Below are 16,362 nucleotides of genomic sequence, written 5' to 3' on the forward strand. Positions count from 1 at the left end.
AGACCAGCAAGTTAGTGATGGGAACTGGGCTTAGAAACATGTGAAATAAAAATCTATGGCCTGGTTTTGCATCTTGCCAAAGTTTAGCATGCCCATTGTGGGACCTGGGTCATATGAAATTAGCATCACCACTCACACACTTTAATGAGCTAGATTTCCCTGCAAGCAGAGTGTCCATAGCCAGGATTCCCCCTGTCCCTTTCTAAACAAAAACAAATGAATCACCGGGGTGTGTGGCAAAGAGAGTACACGGACCCAAGAGGCAATTTCTCATGATATCATTTAATAGATGGGGACACAATCACTTACCGTCCCTTCTGCCAAAGCAGAGATCACGTTTCCAAGAGCAGACAAAGACTTATTGATATTTTTAGCTTCATCGAGAACAGCTCCCTCGGCACCAGTTTTGCTGACCTACCAGAGAGAAGAGGAAACAGTGAGCTGCACAGGTGCAGAGGAGAAAACTCCAACTCACAAGAGAGCACGTGTGCAGGAGGAGCCGAGGTGAACCCTCCCGGAGTGCTGGGGAAAATACGAGTAAGTCAGACGCGTGGTGCCTGAGGCAGGGGATTGGTTCTCTCCTGTTGTCATTTTCCTCTCAATTAGGTTTTAGGGGAATGGCTGGGACACCTCGCGTGTAGAGCTGCAGATACTTCCCAGGGGACGTCTGTCTGGGGATGCCAGGCACCAAAAGCACTGTCACTACAGAAAGGCTGGGGTCTTGTGAGACTGAACCATCCCCACACTGGGGATGCGCAAAGAGAAAACGATGTCCTGGCCACAATGAATGGACATTACAAGCTCCAACTTCAAGCAAAGGTCAAGAGGTGCTGGGGATGGTTATCCAGACTCTGTGTTCCTTCCCTACTTATTCCCATAGTAAGAAAAAAAGGAGTAATCAGCCAAAGGAAAAAAATACTTGACAAGGCATGAAAAGTCAAAAAAATGTATATAAGTGAATCTGTCTTTTTTCTCCATAGTTAGAAGAACCATGCACCATTCCTCCTCGGCTCTGTTATTACTGGTAATTTCATATGTACAGCATTTGCTCCAGGTACAAAGCAGTTCACTGATGCTAGGGAAAAAAAAAAAAAGGAACTCAACATGATTCATAGCTCTGCTGACTGGACCAAAGACACAGGGGGAGCGGCTGCTCTCTGAAGAAAGAACAGTGGGGAAAAGATTTTAAACTGTGCGAAGATGAATTTCAATTACATATAAAGGAGGAACTCCCAATGACAGAGATAAATGCATGTCCGGGGGGCAGGGGAGGGTTTTTTCAAAGAAAAATTCAAGTATTTCTCCAGAAATTGTGTGTGGGTCCCCTGCTTACAGATGGAGAAACCACGGAGCTGCTGGCTCACAAATAGTAACGGTCTATTCATGGTGTTTAAGGTGCTGTCACATTTGAGCATCTCGGCTCCATGAAATATGCAAGACAAGTACAAGCACCTTCCTTTTACGGACAAGAAAATTTGAGCTCCGGGCATGTCAAATTGCTCACCCAAGAGAAGAACACATTTCGGGGAGATGGGACTAAGCCCCAGAGCTCTGTTCCACTAGATCACTTTGACACATTCATGTGCATACATCTAGGGCAAGGAACACAGCTATGAGCAGAGGAAACAACTTGTAGGTCCACAACTTTAAAACACCTCATAAATAACATAAGCAATAACCACCAACGCTGTATAGGCCTCCACTCTCAGCTGCCTGCATGAAGCACTTTCCCACTGCATTTAGGCCCTGAGTACTTATCTCTGTTCTCTAAAGGGAAATAGGGCAAGCTCGGGATGAGGCAAAGGATCCCTAAGAGCTTTGTCTGGACCCATATGACAGGTGGGGCAGCAAAGTAGATGCTGGCTGCTGATGGCCAGTCTAGAGGTGAGCAATGCTACTCTCTACTGCTGTGCTGGTGGGCGTCTACTTAATTACAGTTTCAAGCTGGGCCAGAACAATTTTCAAGTCCCAGTTAGGACTATCCAGATGATCTTCTGCTCCAGGCTGTACAAATGCAGACAGGAGAACAACCCAAGTAGCCATTACTTACACGGATGACAGTGGCCATAACTTGGTGTTCAGCAACTCAGTGGTGGGAGCAGTAAGTGGGGATCAGTGACACAGTTCGGGAGACTGACCGAGCTTCAGGGCTGGCCCTGATGGGGACACAGTCTGCATGACATCAGCGATGAGGTAGGCCACAGGGTATTGTGTGCAGAGACTTGCTCTATGATGTCACCCAAGGCGGGCAGTGCCCCCAGCTCGGGTGTGGCCACAGAAGCTTCCAGCGGGGCTGGGGAGGTGAGGTGGGAGGGCAGGGGGCAGGTGCTGGGAAGCCTATTGGATCTGGAGTGTGGCCGAGTGTGCCTGGAAGAGAACTGACAGGGTCCAGATGCCGAAAGAAAATCCTGACAAAATCACAGAAAGGGCAGGGCTTGTGGCTAAACATGGGCTTCAGGCCCTGTAGCCTGAAGGGAGTGAGGCTGCCCATGCAGGACTGGGGCAGTTCACACCTGCTGGAGAGAGAAGCCAAGAAGGCAGGGAGAGCCCCACGTTCCAGATCTTTTATCAGCAAACAAACCTGCAGAGGCAAGCCTGCCACATTCCAATGGCAAAGCCCCTTCCTGGCCTATTTGAATCTGTCACAATACAGATTTTTCCTGCCCTCAGAAGTTCACGTCCCTCCCACCTTTGAACAGCTGCCTTCACCAAGCTAAGTTCACACCAAACACTCGCCTCGTGTCATCATCAGAGTCTATTAGGCATAAATCAGGGTTTACATTCAAAGCACCTCCTGTGACGTGAATAGGGAACTTCAGGACCAGAAAAGAAAGAGCAGGGAAATGAAGGTTAAATTTAATAACATCTTGGCACAACATCAGAAACTTTAAAAGCTCTTTAAAACCAGGGACTAGAAAGACATAAAAATTATACCACTGCACACTGAAGCAAATTGCAGGGGGAAACTGTGGATAATACAAATAAAGAACCAATTACCTTTTCACTCCCAGCCAAATCAACTAGATAAAGCTTCCCACTGAGTTTTTTTTCAGTCTCTACATTTTCTTGCTTAATATTAATCAGGAAGATACTGTGACTTCTAGAGCTGTGTTCATTCATGTCTGAAAAGGAAAAGAGTTTACTGCTCTACAGAGAACACATAAATTTAGTAGTAAGCCTCTCAATCAAAAATACAACAAATCATGCCTAATACCTCCATTTTTTTAAGTCCTTTCAATTTTAAAAAATTATCTGAGACCACTTCTTCCAAAAAACAATGCTCATTCTAGAAATGAAAGATTTAAAATACCTTCACGTGGCAGAGAAATTAATCTAAAAATTGAGGTCAGTGGCTTAAGACAACAGATTCTCAAGCTCTGCCTGAAGTGTCCGTCCTCCAACATTCCAGTCTGACTGTCCAGTCTGACTCTCTCCTTGAAGAGCTCAAGGCTTCCGCCTCTGCCTGACTTTAAGTCCCTCAGCCTTGATCACCAGGATTAGTACCTGATGTATTCCATCTTCTTCATGTGTGCAGGCCTTGACTTACCAGTGACATCACAACCTTTCTTAAGGAAGAATTATGACATTATGAAAGAAGGATTAAGGCATACATTTCTTTTATAACCCATGCTAGGAACATAGAAAGTCTCAAAGATGAAATATGCTTCATTAGAACCAAGTAACAAAAATCAAAATCTTCTTGGATCTTGATCTTTGTTCACCAGGCAGACAAGGACCCCAGTGACTGTCTTATTCAACCCACATTGGTAATCCGTTCTCCAAACCATCTAACCAGATTATGTGGGGGAAAAAACCCCTAAAAGTTTCCAGAAAAATGTTAGAACTAATGAATTTGGCAGGATACAAAAGCAATACATAAAAATCAGTTGCATTATATATTATGATAATGAACAATCCAAAAAGGAAATTAACAATTCCATTTAAAATAGGAAAAAAGAATAAGATACTTAGGAATAAATGTAACCAAGAAAATGAAAGGCAAATAATAAAAACTATGAAATGCTGCCAAAAGAAATTAAATAATACACAAGTAAATGGAAAGCTAACCTTATTCTTGGATTAAAAGACTTAATATTGTTAAGATGTCCATACTACCAACAGATTTAATACAATCTCTATCAAAATCCCAATGATATTGTTTACAGAAATAGAAAAGTCCATTCTAAAATTCATATGGAATGTCAAGGGACCCTGGATAGCCAAAACAATCCTTAAAAAGAACAAAGTTGAAGGTCTCACACTTAATGATTTCAAAACTTACTACAAAGCTATGCTAATCAAAATAGTGTGGTATTGTCATAAAGGCAGACATATAGACCAATAAGACAGAATAGAAAGCCTAGAAATAAAACCTCACATGATATGGTCAAGTAATTTTTGACAAGCGTGTCAAGACCATTCAATGGGGAAAGGACAGTCTCTTCACCAAAGTGAAAACTGGATATCCACATGCAAGAATGAAGTTGGACTCTTTCCTTAAGTCATATATAAAAGTTAACTCAAAAAGGATAAAAAATCTGAATATAAAAGTTAAAACTATAAAACCTTAGAAGAAAGCATAGGGGAAAAGGTTCATGACACTGGATTTGGCAATGATTTGGATATGACACCAAAAAACAAACCACAACAGCAACAAAAAATAATGTAACTTCATCAAATGTAAAACATTGTGTATGAAAGGACACTGTCAAAAGAGTGAGCAACCCACAGAATGACAGGAAATACCTGAAATCATATATCTGATAAGGGGTTGAGATCCAGAATATATACAGAATTCCTACAAATCAACAACAACAAAAGCCGAACAACCTAATTTTTAAAAACAGGCCAAAGGACTTGAATAGCATTGCTCCAAAGAAGATGCATAATGGCCAAGAAGCATATGAAAAGATGCTCAACATCACTAATCATTCAGGAAATGCAAATCAAAAATCTCAATAGATACCATTTTACATCATTACACAACAGATGACTATTAAAAAGAAAACAAAAGTAGAGAATAAGAAGTGTCAGCAAGGATGTGAGAAACTGAAATTCTTGCACACTGTTAGTGGGAATGCAAAATGGTACACTTGAAATGGAAAACAATATAGCTGTTCCGTAAAAAATTAAAAGTAGAATTACCATGTGATCCAGCAATTCTACTTCTGGGTGTATATACCCAAAAAACAACTAAAAGCAGGAACTTGAACAGATGTTTAAACACCCATGTTCACAACAGCCAAAAGGTAGAAGTAATACAATGTCTATCTATGGATGAATGGATAAACAAAATGTGGTGTATGCATACAATGGAACATTACTCTGCCTGATAAAAAGAAAGGGAACTGTGATACATGCCACAACACGAATGAATCTTGAGGACACTGTGCTAAGTGAAACAAGCATGTCACAAAAGGACTTGTATCATTCCACATATGAAGTGCCTAGAGCTGTCAAATTCATTGAGACAGGAAGTAGGACAATGGTTAACAGGGGTTGGGAGGAGGGAGTATGGTACGGGCCATTCGTATTCAATGGGTATGGAGTTTCACTTTGGAATAATTAGAAATTCTGGAAACAGGAAATGGTGATGGTTGCAAATATTGTGAATGTGCTTAATGCCACTAAACTGGACACTTAAAAGAGGTTAAAATGGTAAATTGTATGTTATGCATAATATAACAAAATTTAAAAAGAAAACATCTTACCAGAATAAGAAAAAATAGTATAATGTTCTGTACCAACAGTTCTGAAGCAGAGGGCCAAGACAGACTATCAGGTATATCACAAATAATTCATAACTAGGGAAACAGAGTGGAAACTTCTTTACAAGAGATGCTGTTAGTGTTAAGTGTATCATTCTTTCTGTAAGTGTCTAAGCAGAAGAGAAAGAAATAGAGTTTAACCCATACTGTATACAAGTCTAGGCTCAGGTATGGAACTTGCCACATAGATGAATATCATCTGATACATGCGTTGCAGTAGAGAAACAGTTGAGAATTACAGTTCTGGATCAAAAAATCATAGAACCAGTCAACAACCAAGCAGTACTTGAATCTCTTCTACACCATGCCGAGGACTCACTACCTCTCTAGGTAGCAGGCTTTACGTGCAGCAGCTGTAAGGACAAGGGTTTTTCTTGTAGTAGGTCAAAATCTGCCTCTCTGTAGTATCAACTGTCCTGGATGGTCTACTCGTTCAGATCAAACAAAGCAAGCTGCCCCTCTGAAGGTCAGCACCTTGAAGACATCAAGACTGTGTTAAGATATATCTACATGCCCTGCCCAGATAAGCTTCTCTCTTCAAAGCTAGAAATTCTTTGTTCTTGCAGGAGATCGTCACAAGAAGTCACTCTCACTTGTCCCTGCCCCTCTGAATAAGACAGACATCTTCTCATGGAACCTCTGCAGCTCTCACACCACATGACCTGATTCCCTGAGGAAGGCCCCACAAGGTCAACCAGCTGACCTGACTGTGTTTGTAATGGACAAGGAAGCAAAGAGTTTACAAGAAAGCACCCGGACCCACTTTCTGAGTTCCTCCGCGTCTTTCTTTTCCTTGTTTACAGAGGATATAAGTCTAACATCGTTTCTTTTGATGTGTATGACTAGCATATAGAACCTGTCAGTTTGGATTTTTTAAACAATAATAGAGTTAAAATAAATGAGCTTAGCAGCTTACTTTCTTCTGCCTTTAGTTGGCTAGCTGGTTGCTTATCCCCAGTGTTCAGGCTCAGGCTGTTACCCAGGCCCAATGTCACCCAACATTTCCAACAAGCCCTGGACAGCAGGAGGCACTGTTTCAGGCGCTGTACCAGGACCTGCCCAGGCCTGCTGGTACTGCACACATCCCTGTGTCTGAGTGCCAGTCACTGCTTTATAACTGCTTTCTTGGGCATTATTCCACTTGGACCTCATTACCCGCGGCCGCCCTTGCTGGTAGGCAGATGTCTGTGCCCTAGGTTAGAGGGGAGGAAACCCCACACCAGGCTTACTTGTCACAGCCACGTGGCGGTTTGCTTTGCCTTCGTCTATCACATCCATGACTTCCTCCGGGCTTGACACAAATCGCTCGGTGCACCCCTGCAAGACAGCCAGAGCAAGCTGGTCACCGAAAAACTGACAAGCAACAAGACTTTAAAACAGCTAAACATTTTCCCACTTCTGGAACTGCAGATGCAGAGAAAGGATACAGTGTCGACCCAAAAACTCTTCCTCCTCACCAAGGGCTTGAATTCGACATTCAAAAGAAGTCTGAGAAACACTGGGAAACCCAGAAGTAAACCATAAAAGAAATGCCAGATTTTAAGTACACAGTCACACTTAATAGCAGGGGAGACAGAAAATAAAGAAGAAAACCAATGATGGAGAAAGAAACGGAGGAAGTCTTGCTTTGCCTTTCAATCTAGCCACCAACTTTAATTAGATACTGAAGCTGTAGACATAATGCTACGATAGGCTTCTTCTAAGTGCCAAGTATGAACAACTGTACTCAATCCCAAAGCCTCTTTAAATGTGAATAATGTCTGTTCATTTCTCTAGTTCTTACCTTCTGTGATCTGACATCTGGGATACACTTACATAAATACAACTGAAGAAATTAAATGCCAACTTTTTAACCAGATGAATATTAAATATAAGAAATGATTAAATATGGATATGTGCCTTTTAGGTAATGTTCTGGGCATCTTAGGTAATAATTATTATGACAGTGATTGGAGGGAAATCAATTGCATCATCAGTCAAGATTTCCTCATACCTTTACGTACGGGACTCTATTTTTATCTTCATGAACAGCCAAGTTTGTCTTGGATACTACAGAGACGATAATGATGACATGCAAAGAAGAAAAGAAAAGTTAAAGGCCCGGTATTGGAGGAAAAATAGAAATTGTTACAGAAGATAGGCAGATTTAATCTGCAATAACTCAAGTTAAAGCTTTGGCTGAGAATAAGCAGACAGCCTGAAGGCAACAGAACGTCTCTATAAATTCCTGAAGCAGAAGGGCTGTAAAACATTTCAACCTCCCTGGACTGTAGTTACAGAACAAAGGACAAGAATTCGGGTTACTTACCATCAAGTAAGTCCCTGATTTTGTCCAGGTAGATCTCAAAATAGGAAACCTGATTAAAAACAAATTGATTTTGAAACAGAAATGCCACCCTGTATTTCAATAACATCATTATTAGAATTTTCAAAAGCTTTTTTGTCATGCTATGAAGAGTAAGAAAGAGGCTACAAAATGAAGATTCAGAGTCTAGAGGGGAGCGCTCCGGCCAACCCCCCGCCTCTCACCGGCCTCCTGCTTCCTGCTTGTCAGCTTGCTCTAAGGGTCCCTGCTCAGTGGCCCAGGCCCCACCCCTACCCCTGCATCAGAGGTCCCCATGCTCCCAACCAGGTGCTATTCACAGATGACCACCAAGCAAACTTCTAGGTATGACAACAGCTAGAGCAGAACACAGAGAAGGCAATGGCACCCCACTCCAGTACTCTTGCTTGGAAAATCCCATGGACAGAGGAGCCTGTTAGGCTGCAATCCATGGGGTCGCTAAGAGTCAGACACGACTGAGAGACTTCACTTTCACTTTTCACTTTCATGCATTGGAGAAGGAAATGGCAACCCACTCCAGTGTTCTTGCCTGGAGAATCCTAGGGACGGGGGAGCCTGGTGGGCTGCTGTCTATGGGGTCGCACAGAGTCGGACACGACTGAAGTGACTTAGCATAGCATAGAGCAGAACATGTCCTTTGCAAGTAACTGTCAAAAAACCAGTAGGCCTCACATTGGGCATGACACTGACAGCCTCATCAGACCAGGGAGGGAGCATGCTCCAAACATTCAAATGAAGAAGTGGGGAGGGGGAATAAGGGCAGTTGCTTAGAACTACAGACCCAGTAACAGGAAGAGAGCTGGTGACAGTGGTCAGCTTTGGGGAGTCCAGGAAGGACTTGAACAAAATGTAACTTAATAAAAGACAATTAATCTGTGAGAGGGAAAGGAAGCCTTCCAATGAATTATTCTCAAACTTCAGTCCCAGCACTGCCTGTACCAGCATCTCACTCAGCGTTTGTTTAAATTGCCCTGAACCCTACTGTAATCCTCCTCTATCAGAATCTCCAAGAATAGGATTTGGGAATCCACTTCTAAACTCCCCAGGTGACCCCTGACCCAGGCTGACATCTGGGAACAACTCTAACTAGATATGTGATCTTGGAGATTTAATTCACAAGTAATCAAGAACCTAGACTTCAATGCTCCCATCTGTCATATGAAGCTATTGATAGCAAAAATTCCCTCTAGGATTCTGTACTCTACCTACACTTGCCTTCTGCCAACCAGATCAACTTTTCCTTCCCTCAAGTTCATGGTCCGTCCCACCCCCCACCGCCCCGCCAATTCCCCCTCCCCAGAAATCTAAACAGAGGACTGAATCAAAAAGATGTTTTCTAAAAAGCTGAAAAAATAGTTGTAAAGTTGAGATGCAACTCTACAGGTGAAACCTCACCCCTGCACCACCAGTCTTGGCTCTAGACCAGGAGAAGTAAAAACTCCCTAACCCAGCACTAGTCCCAACCCAGCTCAGTCCTGGTTCATTATCTTTCATCTGTTTCAGCCTGGAACCTCTTGACTCCTCGTTTCTCTGAAATCTGGGGTCCTGGCTTCAAACCCTGGAATCTATAGCTGAGCATCCTCTCCCTAACAACCTCTGCCTGCTTGAATGCCGGTCAAATGGCCCTGTTACTGGCTCTCTCTGTCGCAGACACACATTCCTTACCCACTGCTCCAGAAACCTCTCCCTGAGGCCACAAGTCTAGGGTCTGCTTGGTCTCTAAACCTTAGACATCTCTAACCCAGTCCTTCTGCAGCCCACTCAACCCCAGCTCCAACCCACTCTTGTATTTCAGAATTGTCTGGTTTTCATTAAGACTTTTCTGTTAACTCTGAGATCTTAAGCATGTGTCCTTATTTCCACAGGTTACAGAGAAAATTAATGACACCTGAAGACCACTCGTGAAGTAGATATTAGCAAATCTGGCACTTAGAATCTTGTTCATATTTAATATAAGTATACATAGAATTCTGATTTGTTCATTTTTTACCATAGCAAATAGTGGTTTCTTGGGAGGGGGGTGAATTTTGTTAATTCTGTCACCCAAATACTTTGTAAGACCAGATGGAAGAAAAATAAATAAGCATTTAAAAACATGTTCAGAAATAATGTCTAAAACCTCTGTGAGGCTCACTTTAAGGAGCAGATTTTCAATACTGTCTTAATCACGCCTCTTTTTCTTGATTCAGCCTGTCACTATTCAGTTTAAAATATGGAGTAATCAATAGCAAACTTGCCTACTTAACAATTATAATCTGTGAAATAAGAGAACATAACTACAAATGCAGGACAGGACCCTAGATTGTAAAATTCTGCCCTGACATGAGTGTCATTCCTCCTTTCCTCCCTCCCTTCCTGCTGGGGCTATTTTTATCTTAATAAGATTCTAATGTGAGACCCTATTTTGAGGGCAATAATTGGTTTAACATCTTACTCCAGGATTATCCCATAAGAACCCTGCAGTGGTTCAAGGTATTTAAATGCAAACAGCCTTAAAGATGCATTAAGCTCCTAAATCTTGATCCCATCAAAGCAACAAGCTTCTGCATCCTCAGATATAAAGAACTCTGGCAAGGAGGAGAAGCTGGCTTCAGCCAACAAAGGGAGCTGTAAGGAAAAAGATCTGCCAGATGTACTTTATAAATGGGCAAACAGTTGTTGCCTTGTTTTTATATAATCTGAGGAAGGTATCACAGAAATGGGCTTCCCAGGTGCCTCTAGTGGTAAAGAACTTTCCTGCCAATGCAAGATATAGAAGAGACGCAGGATTTGATCCCTGGGTTGGAAAGATCCCCTGGAGGAGGGCAGGGCAACCCACTCCAGTATCCTCTCCTGGAGAATCCCATGGACAGAGGAGCCTGGTGGGCTACAGTCCATAGGGTTTCAAAGAGTCGGACATGATGGAAGCGACTTAACATGCACACACCACAGAAATAAGTGATGGTAGAAATTTAATATAATGGAACAGGTACTACACGTGGGGTTGGTCAGTCTAATTTCAACTGTGCTGAGGACTTGATGTCACTTGGGCCATTGGGCTCTATATCTTTGAACTTCAGTTTCCTTATTTCTAAAATGATGGGCCTAGGAGATGGATGGCATCACTGACTCAATGGACATGAGTTTGAGTAAACTCCGAGAGTTGGTGATGGACAGGGAGGCCTGGCGTGCTACAGTCCAAGGGGTTGTAAAGAGTCGGACACGACTGATCGACTGAACTGAACTGAACTGAACTGAGGCAGTTGGGTCCCAGTTTCCAAGGATTATCAGCCTCTTGGTTGATCTGCTCAGCTCCAAGTCATCTTAGAAATGCCCCCTTCTCCTCCCCATCCCCTTGTCAACCCTATCCCTGTGACAGTCACCATGGCAGGGACCCCACAGCCATGTGCATCCTGGACACAGCTCATCAGACCAAGGCTGGGCCAATGGGCTCCTTCCCAGGGGCATGAGGGATTGGAAATAAGGGGATGTGGAGCAGAAGCTGTGATGTCACCCTCTTTACCACACACACAAAAGAGAAAGATGGTCTGGAACAAGGGAAAGAAATAAAGCAAGAGGGCAGGGACAGGGACCCTAACAGGGATGGAGTTTCTTTTGGCAGTAATGAAAATGTTCTGGAATTAACCAGTGATCCTGAAGGCATCATACAGAGCTAATTTGATGTTTCCAGTAGAAGTCTGTACTTTATTGTTGGTATATTTTTCACAAAAGATTTTTGAATAATAGGACTACCAAAAGTAGAAAGGAAAGTAGGTATCAGAATCTGTTTTTGCTGGTAAAAGACTACAGTAAGTCTTATAGAATGTACTTTTTAAAATTCATGTTTAATTTTGCATTTTGCCTTCTTAGTGCCTAGTTTTCTTGCCACCTTCTAGGATAAACATGTACAAAACTTTGATTTAACTAATCATCTGTATTCTCACCTTTCAGAGGTGATGCTACTAATATTCTTTATGGAAATCATATATTCCCCTTTCATTTAAAATGTGTTGTAAGACTTTCCATGTAACTGTCTATACACTTACTTAATAAATCTGCTTAGTATTCACTGATCGTGGTTGTACAATTTGGAAAACATACTAAGAACCATTAAATTGTACACTGTAAAAAGGTTAAATTTATGGTATGTGAACCATATCACAATTTTCTTAAGGAAAAGCAGAGCCTGGATTGCTTTCTTCTCCACAACTCTCCGCCCCCACACCTGCTGCCAGATGCTTTATCTACAACAACTTCCTCTATTTGCTTAAACAAGTGACTTTCAGTCACTTGCAAACAAAGGAGTTCCAATGAATATACCCCTCGTACCAAATGTTAAGAATTAACAGCTATAGTTAAGAGAGTAGAAATCTCCCATTTTCAATTCAAATTAAAGCCAGAACATAGGTATGAAAAACAAAAACAAGAAGGAAAAGAATTCCCTTTCTCAGCACTTCTCAGAACGCGCTCCTCCAAATGCTAGTCTGTTGCCCTCCAAGGAGGGAAAAGTAGGTCCACAGTCAAAGAGGCTGGAAAATGTGATACACCACAGGTCCACTGTGCACAAGTGCATTACACACAGGCATACTTAAGCATGGGGTAAATTTAAATTGTTCAACAGGAGCATTTTCCCAGCTACTTCGGCCACATAAGCCTTTTCCACAGCAGCCCACGGAGTAATGATACGAGGGACTGGGTTCCCCAGACACACTTTGGGAAATGCTGTCCTTGCCCAATTACAGACACACGCCAGTCATATCTATAGAAACCCACAGGGTAAAGGGGAGAACTTAGACCACAGTCATGATGATTCCATCCTAAAAAGGGCTTTTCCTTTATCTCAATACTTCCTTGGTATTGGCCTAAGCCATTAAATAATAAATATGGCTCTGCTGACCACAGAAATGTCACTTAAAATCAATAAAATCATCTTCTACGTGCATGTAAAAAAGAGGAAAGCAAAGAAACACAAGCTGGGGGTCAGTTTCTTCTCTCAGGACTCGATCAATTGCGCTTACCTTGATGTGGAACTCCAGGTTCTCATCCATGGAATAGATATGGTCAAAGATGTCGTGCGCAATCCTTGGAATGATGCCCATGAGCTGAGGGTCGTGTAGCTTCCCCTAGTGAGTGAAAACACAACACGGGTATCTAAAGGGCGCTGGGTACCTGAGCACCGTGTGGGGGAGAGAGAGGACCATACCCAGGCTTCTTAAACAGGAGCAGGGAGACGCTTAAACAACGCAGAGACAGCCTGCTTCCCTGGAGATCCACCCCACGAGCCAACAGACCAACAGTTAGCAGGATAACTCAAGCCCGCATGGCTCTGAAGGCCCACAATATCCCCTCCTGCTGCCACTGGGGGCAGCAGATCAGTGTGTATGCAGGTGAGCTTGTGGGTAGAAGGGAGAGAAAGAGAAGGAATGAGGTTATATGTGTGACTGTAACATACTAAATGTGGGCTTTGGTTTGGAATGTTTACACACTGACCAGAACCTACAAATCCAAGTTCATCTGCCTTAATGAAATCACATCAAGAGCTGATAGACATAGTTTCATTCACATCATCACTGCTTAAACATTTCCAAGAACCTGATTCTGCAAATACCTGCAGTAGCACTTTAAAAACCAATCAAGAAAATCCATTTTATCAATTTCTTTTAAAATCTATACTTCCCGGGTTTTGTTTCAAATATTTTGGCTGTTTTTAATATGTAAATCTGCTTATGAACTTTTTTCCCCCTTTTTCCCACTTGTATTCATTTTACCTAATATATGGATGGATAGATGAATGTTTCTGTTATCTCAATTATCACTAAATCCATTTTCAAAATCCAGAATTTGCTGTTTCAAAGACTTTCAAAAAGATACAGCATAGTACCTGAAACTAATTCTTCAAGAGGAGTTCTAGAAGTGTTTAAAGCAACAGACTTACAAAGGACCTCAGCATACAACTTCCAGAGGGCCTGCTCTACACACACCCCAAAGGAATATTTAAGTTCCACGTTGAATAACCTATCAGCTCACAAACACAGGGTTTGCATATCAAAGCAGTTGTCAATAACTGCATACCCAGATCACTCTGCCTTTCAGAAGTTCTAAAATTCTAGGAAGAAATGGAGCTGGCAGAAAAGCCAATTTGCTCTCTGGTTTTCCAGGAATGCCCAACAGTCTTTATAAATTTGACTCACATATCTTTGTTCCAAATCTGCCCAATACCTGAAAGATCTGTTTTGTTTTCCTCAATCAAGTCCTCTTTTTCTTTCAGATGACTTTCAGGCCAATATCTGAGTTATGAAAAGCAAGAAGTCACACAAACCCTGGCACTAACTACAGGCCATAGAACACTTTTCATTTTGAGCCGTCCTTCAGCACCTGATTCCTGACTGTCCACTCTGTCCAAAGCAAGGGAAAAGCTGAATTCAGACACTTCTGGCCTCTGGCAAAGCTCTCTTACGGGGAAAATAGGTACTCTCCTGGAATGCCTCATCTGCCAAGAATCCTAAATCATTTGATGTATTTCTCTCGTTTTTTTTTTAGTTTAACTGTATACTCCCTAAAGGCAGGATGGCCAGTAAATATTTCTTTCCAGGGCTTATGAGACTGAGTACAATATCTACTGCATAGAATTACTATAGAATCTAAATTGAAAAGTATATATAATGGGCTTAGTGACAATAAATGTTATTATTCAGCTCATAATAACGTTCTCATTAAGCAGTTGTTAGGGTTTATTTGACCTGAAGAGTCTTAAAACATGTTACTACCCCAGATATATCTAATGAAAACAAAGCCAAATTACTGAGCCATCACTTCTTATTGGCCGTCATAAACATGTAACAAATCAAAATACTGGACCCCACCTGCTTTGGACTGTGGACCCTGCTGGCAGAAATGGTACCTACACTGAAAACACAGATCTCTGTTCTATCAAATGTGACACCAATGGGCCAATCTGACTCAGAAAGTCCGAAGAGTATCCTCCTCCACCACCCCCGACCTGGAGCTCTTGAATAATCCATCACAACACTCCAGCTTCTCCTCAGTGGCCCACAGCCAAAGGGGAATGATTGATAATCCAAAAATCATTTATAATTGACTCAAATCTTTTTCCCTAGATGCCTTTGCTTTCAACAGACTGACCTTCCAATTAATTCTGGGTGCATACAAGTTTTGACATTGCTTTTTTGCCTTCGTCGGGGTGTGAACCAGGCAGAATCAGGATGAGCCTGGACACTTCCTATTTTGTTTCCCTGAAGACTCAACCCAAAAATCATACAAGAAGGAGCACATGCTCGTTTGGAAAGGCCTAGTAATACCCCCCATTCCCATAGTGACGCAGTGATACCCAAAGCTACCAGAGGTTTAAGGGCTAGGATGCCTTCTTCTAGCTCATAAGCCCAAGAGCGGTGGGGCCCTTTATGCTCAGTAAACTGAGGATGCCAAAATAATCTGTGTGTGGAGGATTGTGTGTGTGTGTGTGTGGTGTCAATGTACACATTGTGTAGTGTGTGCATGTGTATGGTGTCAATGTACACGGTATGTAGTGTGTGTGTTTGTGTTTATAAGAGATGATGTGTGTTTGTGTAGTGTGTGTATTTGTGTTGTGTGTGGTGTACACAGTGTGTGGGTGTGAGAGGCATGAGGATGTGTGGGGAAGGCTATCAATGTGAGGTGTGATGAGGATGAATGTGTGTGGTGTATGTGGTGTGTGGGATGTGTGTGTAGTGTGGAGGTATGTGAGGTGTGATGAGGATGAATGTGAGTGGTGTGTATGGTGTGGAGACAGGTCGTGTTTGTGTGTGGTGTGAAGCTACATGTGGTATGTGTGGGGTGTGTGGTGTGGAGGCGTGTGTGGTGTGGAGGCGTGTGTGGTGTGGAGGCGTGTGTGGTGTGTGTGGTGTGGAGGCGTGTGTGGTGTGGAGGCGTGTGTGGTGTGGAGGCGTGTGTGGTGTGTGTGGTGTGGAGGCGTGTGTGGTGTGGAGGCGTGTGTGGTGTGGAGGCGTGTGTGGTGTGTGTGGTGTGTGTGGTCTGGAGGCGTGTGTGGTGTGGAGGCGTGTGGAGGCGTGTGTGGTGTGGAGGTGTGTGTGGTGTGTGTGGTGTGGAGGCGTGTGTGGTGTGGAGGCGTGTGTGGTGTGGAGGCGTGTATGGTGTGGAGGCGTGTGTGGTGTGGTGTGGAGGCGTGTGTGGTGTGGTGTAGAGGTGTGTGTGGTGTACGTGTGGTGCTGTGATGATGGATTTGTGTGGTGTGGAGATGTGTGTAGTGTGGAG

At 42.8% G+C, this 16,362-nt stretch overlaps 1 protein-coding gene across 12 annotated transcripts in view; it reads right to left on the reverse strand.

Annotated features, from left to right (window-relative positions):
- KIF5C (kinesin family member 5C) overlaps positions 1-16,362 on the reverse strand; it is a 162,184-nt gene that overhangs the window by 77,511 nt on the left and 68,311 nt on the right. For 5 of the 12 annotated variants that reach the window (XM_055572631.1, XM_055572636.1, XM_055572633.1 and 2 more), the window contains exons 4-9: positions 13,110-13,214; positions 8,077-8,125; positions 7,762-7,817; positions 6,998-7,085; positions 2,998-3,122; positions 310-414 (exon numbers count right to left, since the gene is read on the reverse strand). In XM_055572631.1, coding sequence (XP_055428606.1) covers positions 310-414; positions 2,998-3,122; positions 6,998-7,085; positions 7,762-7,817; positions 8,077-8,125; positions 13,110-13,214 — 528 coding nt within the window. Of the gene's footprint in view, positions 1-309; positions 415-2,997; positions 3,123-6,997; positions 7,086-7,761; positions 7,818-8,076; positions 8,126-9,777; positions 9,891-13,109; positions 13,215-16,362 lie in introns of those variants that run through there. The other 7 variants (XM_055572639.1, XM_055572640.1, XM_055572638.1 and 4 more) reach the window with 3 other exon arrangements.

Source organism: Bubalus kerabau, chromosome 3 (genome assembly GCF_029407905.1).
Source record: "Bubalus kerabau isolate K-KA32 ecotype Philippines breed swamp buffalo chromosome 3, PCC_UOA_SB_1v2, whole genome shotgun sequence".
In the NCBI taxonomy this organism is placed as follows: domain Eukaryota; kingdom Metazoa; phylum Chordata; class Mammalia; order Artiodactyla; family Bovidae; genus Bubalus; species Bubalus kerabau.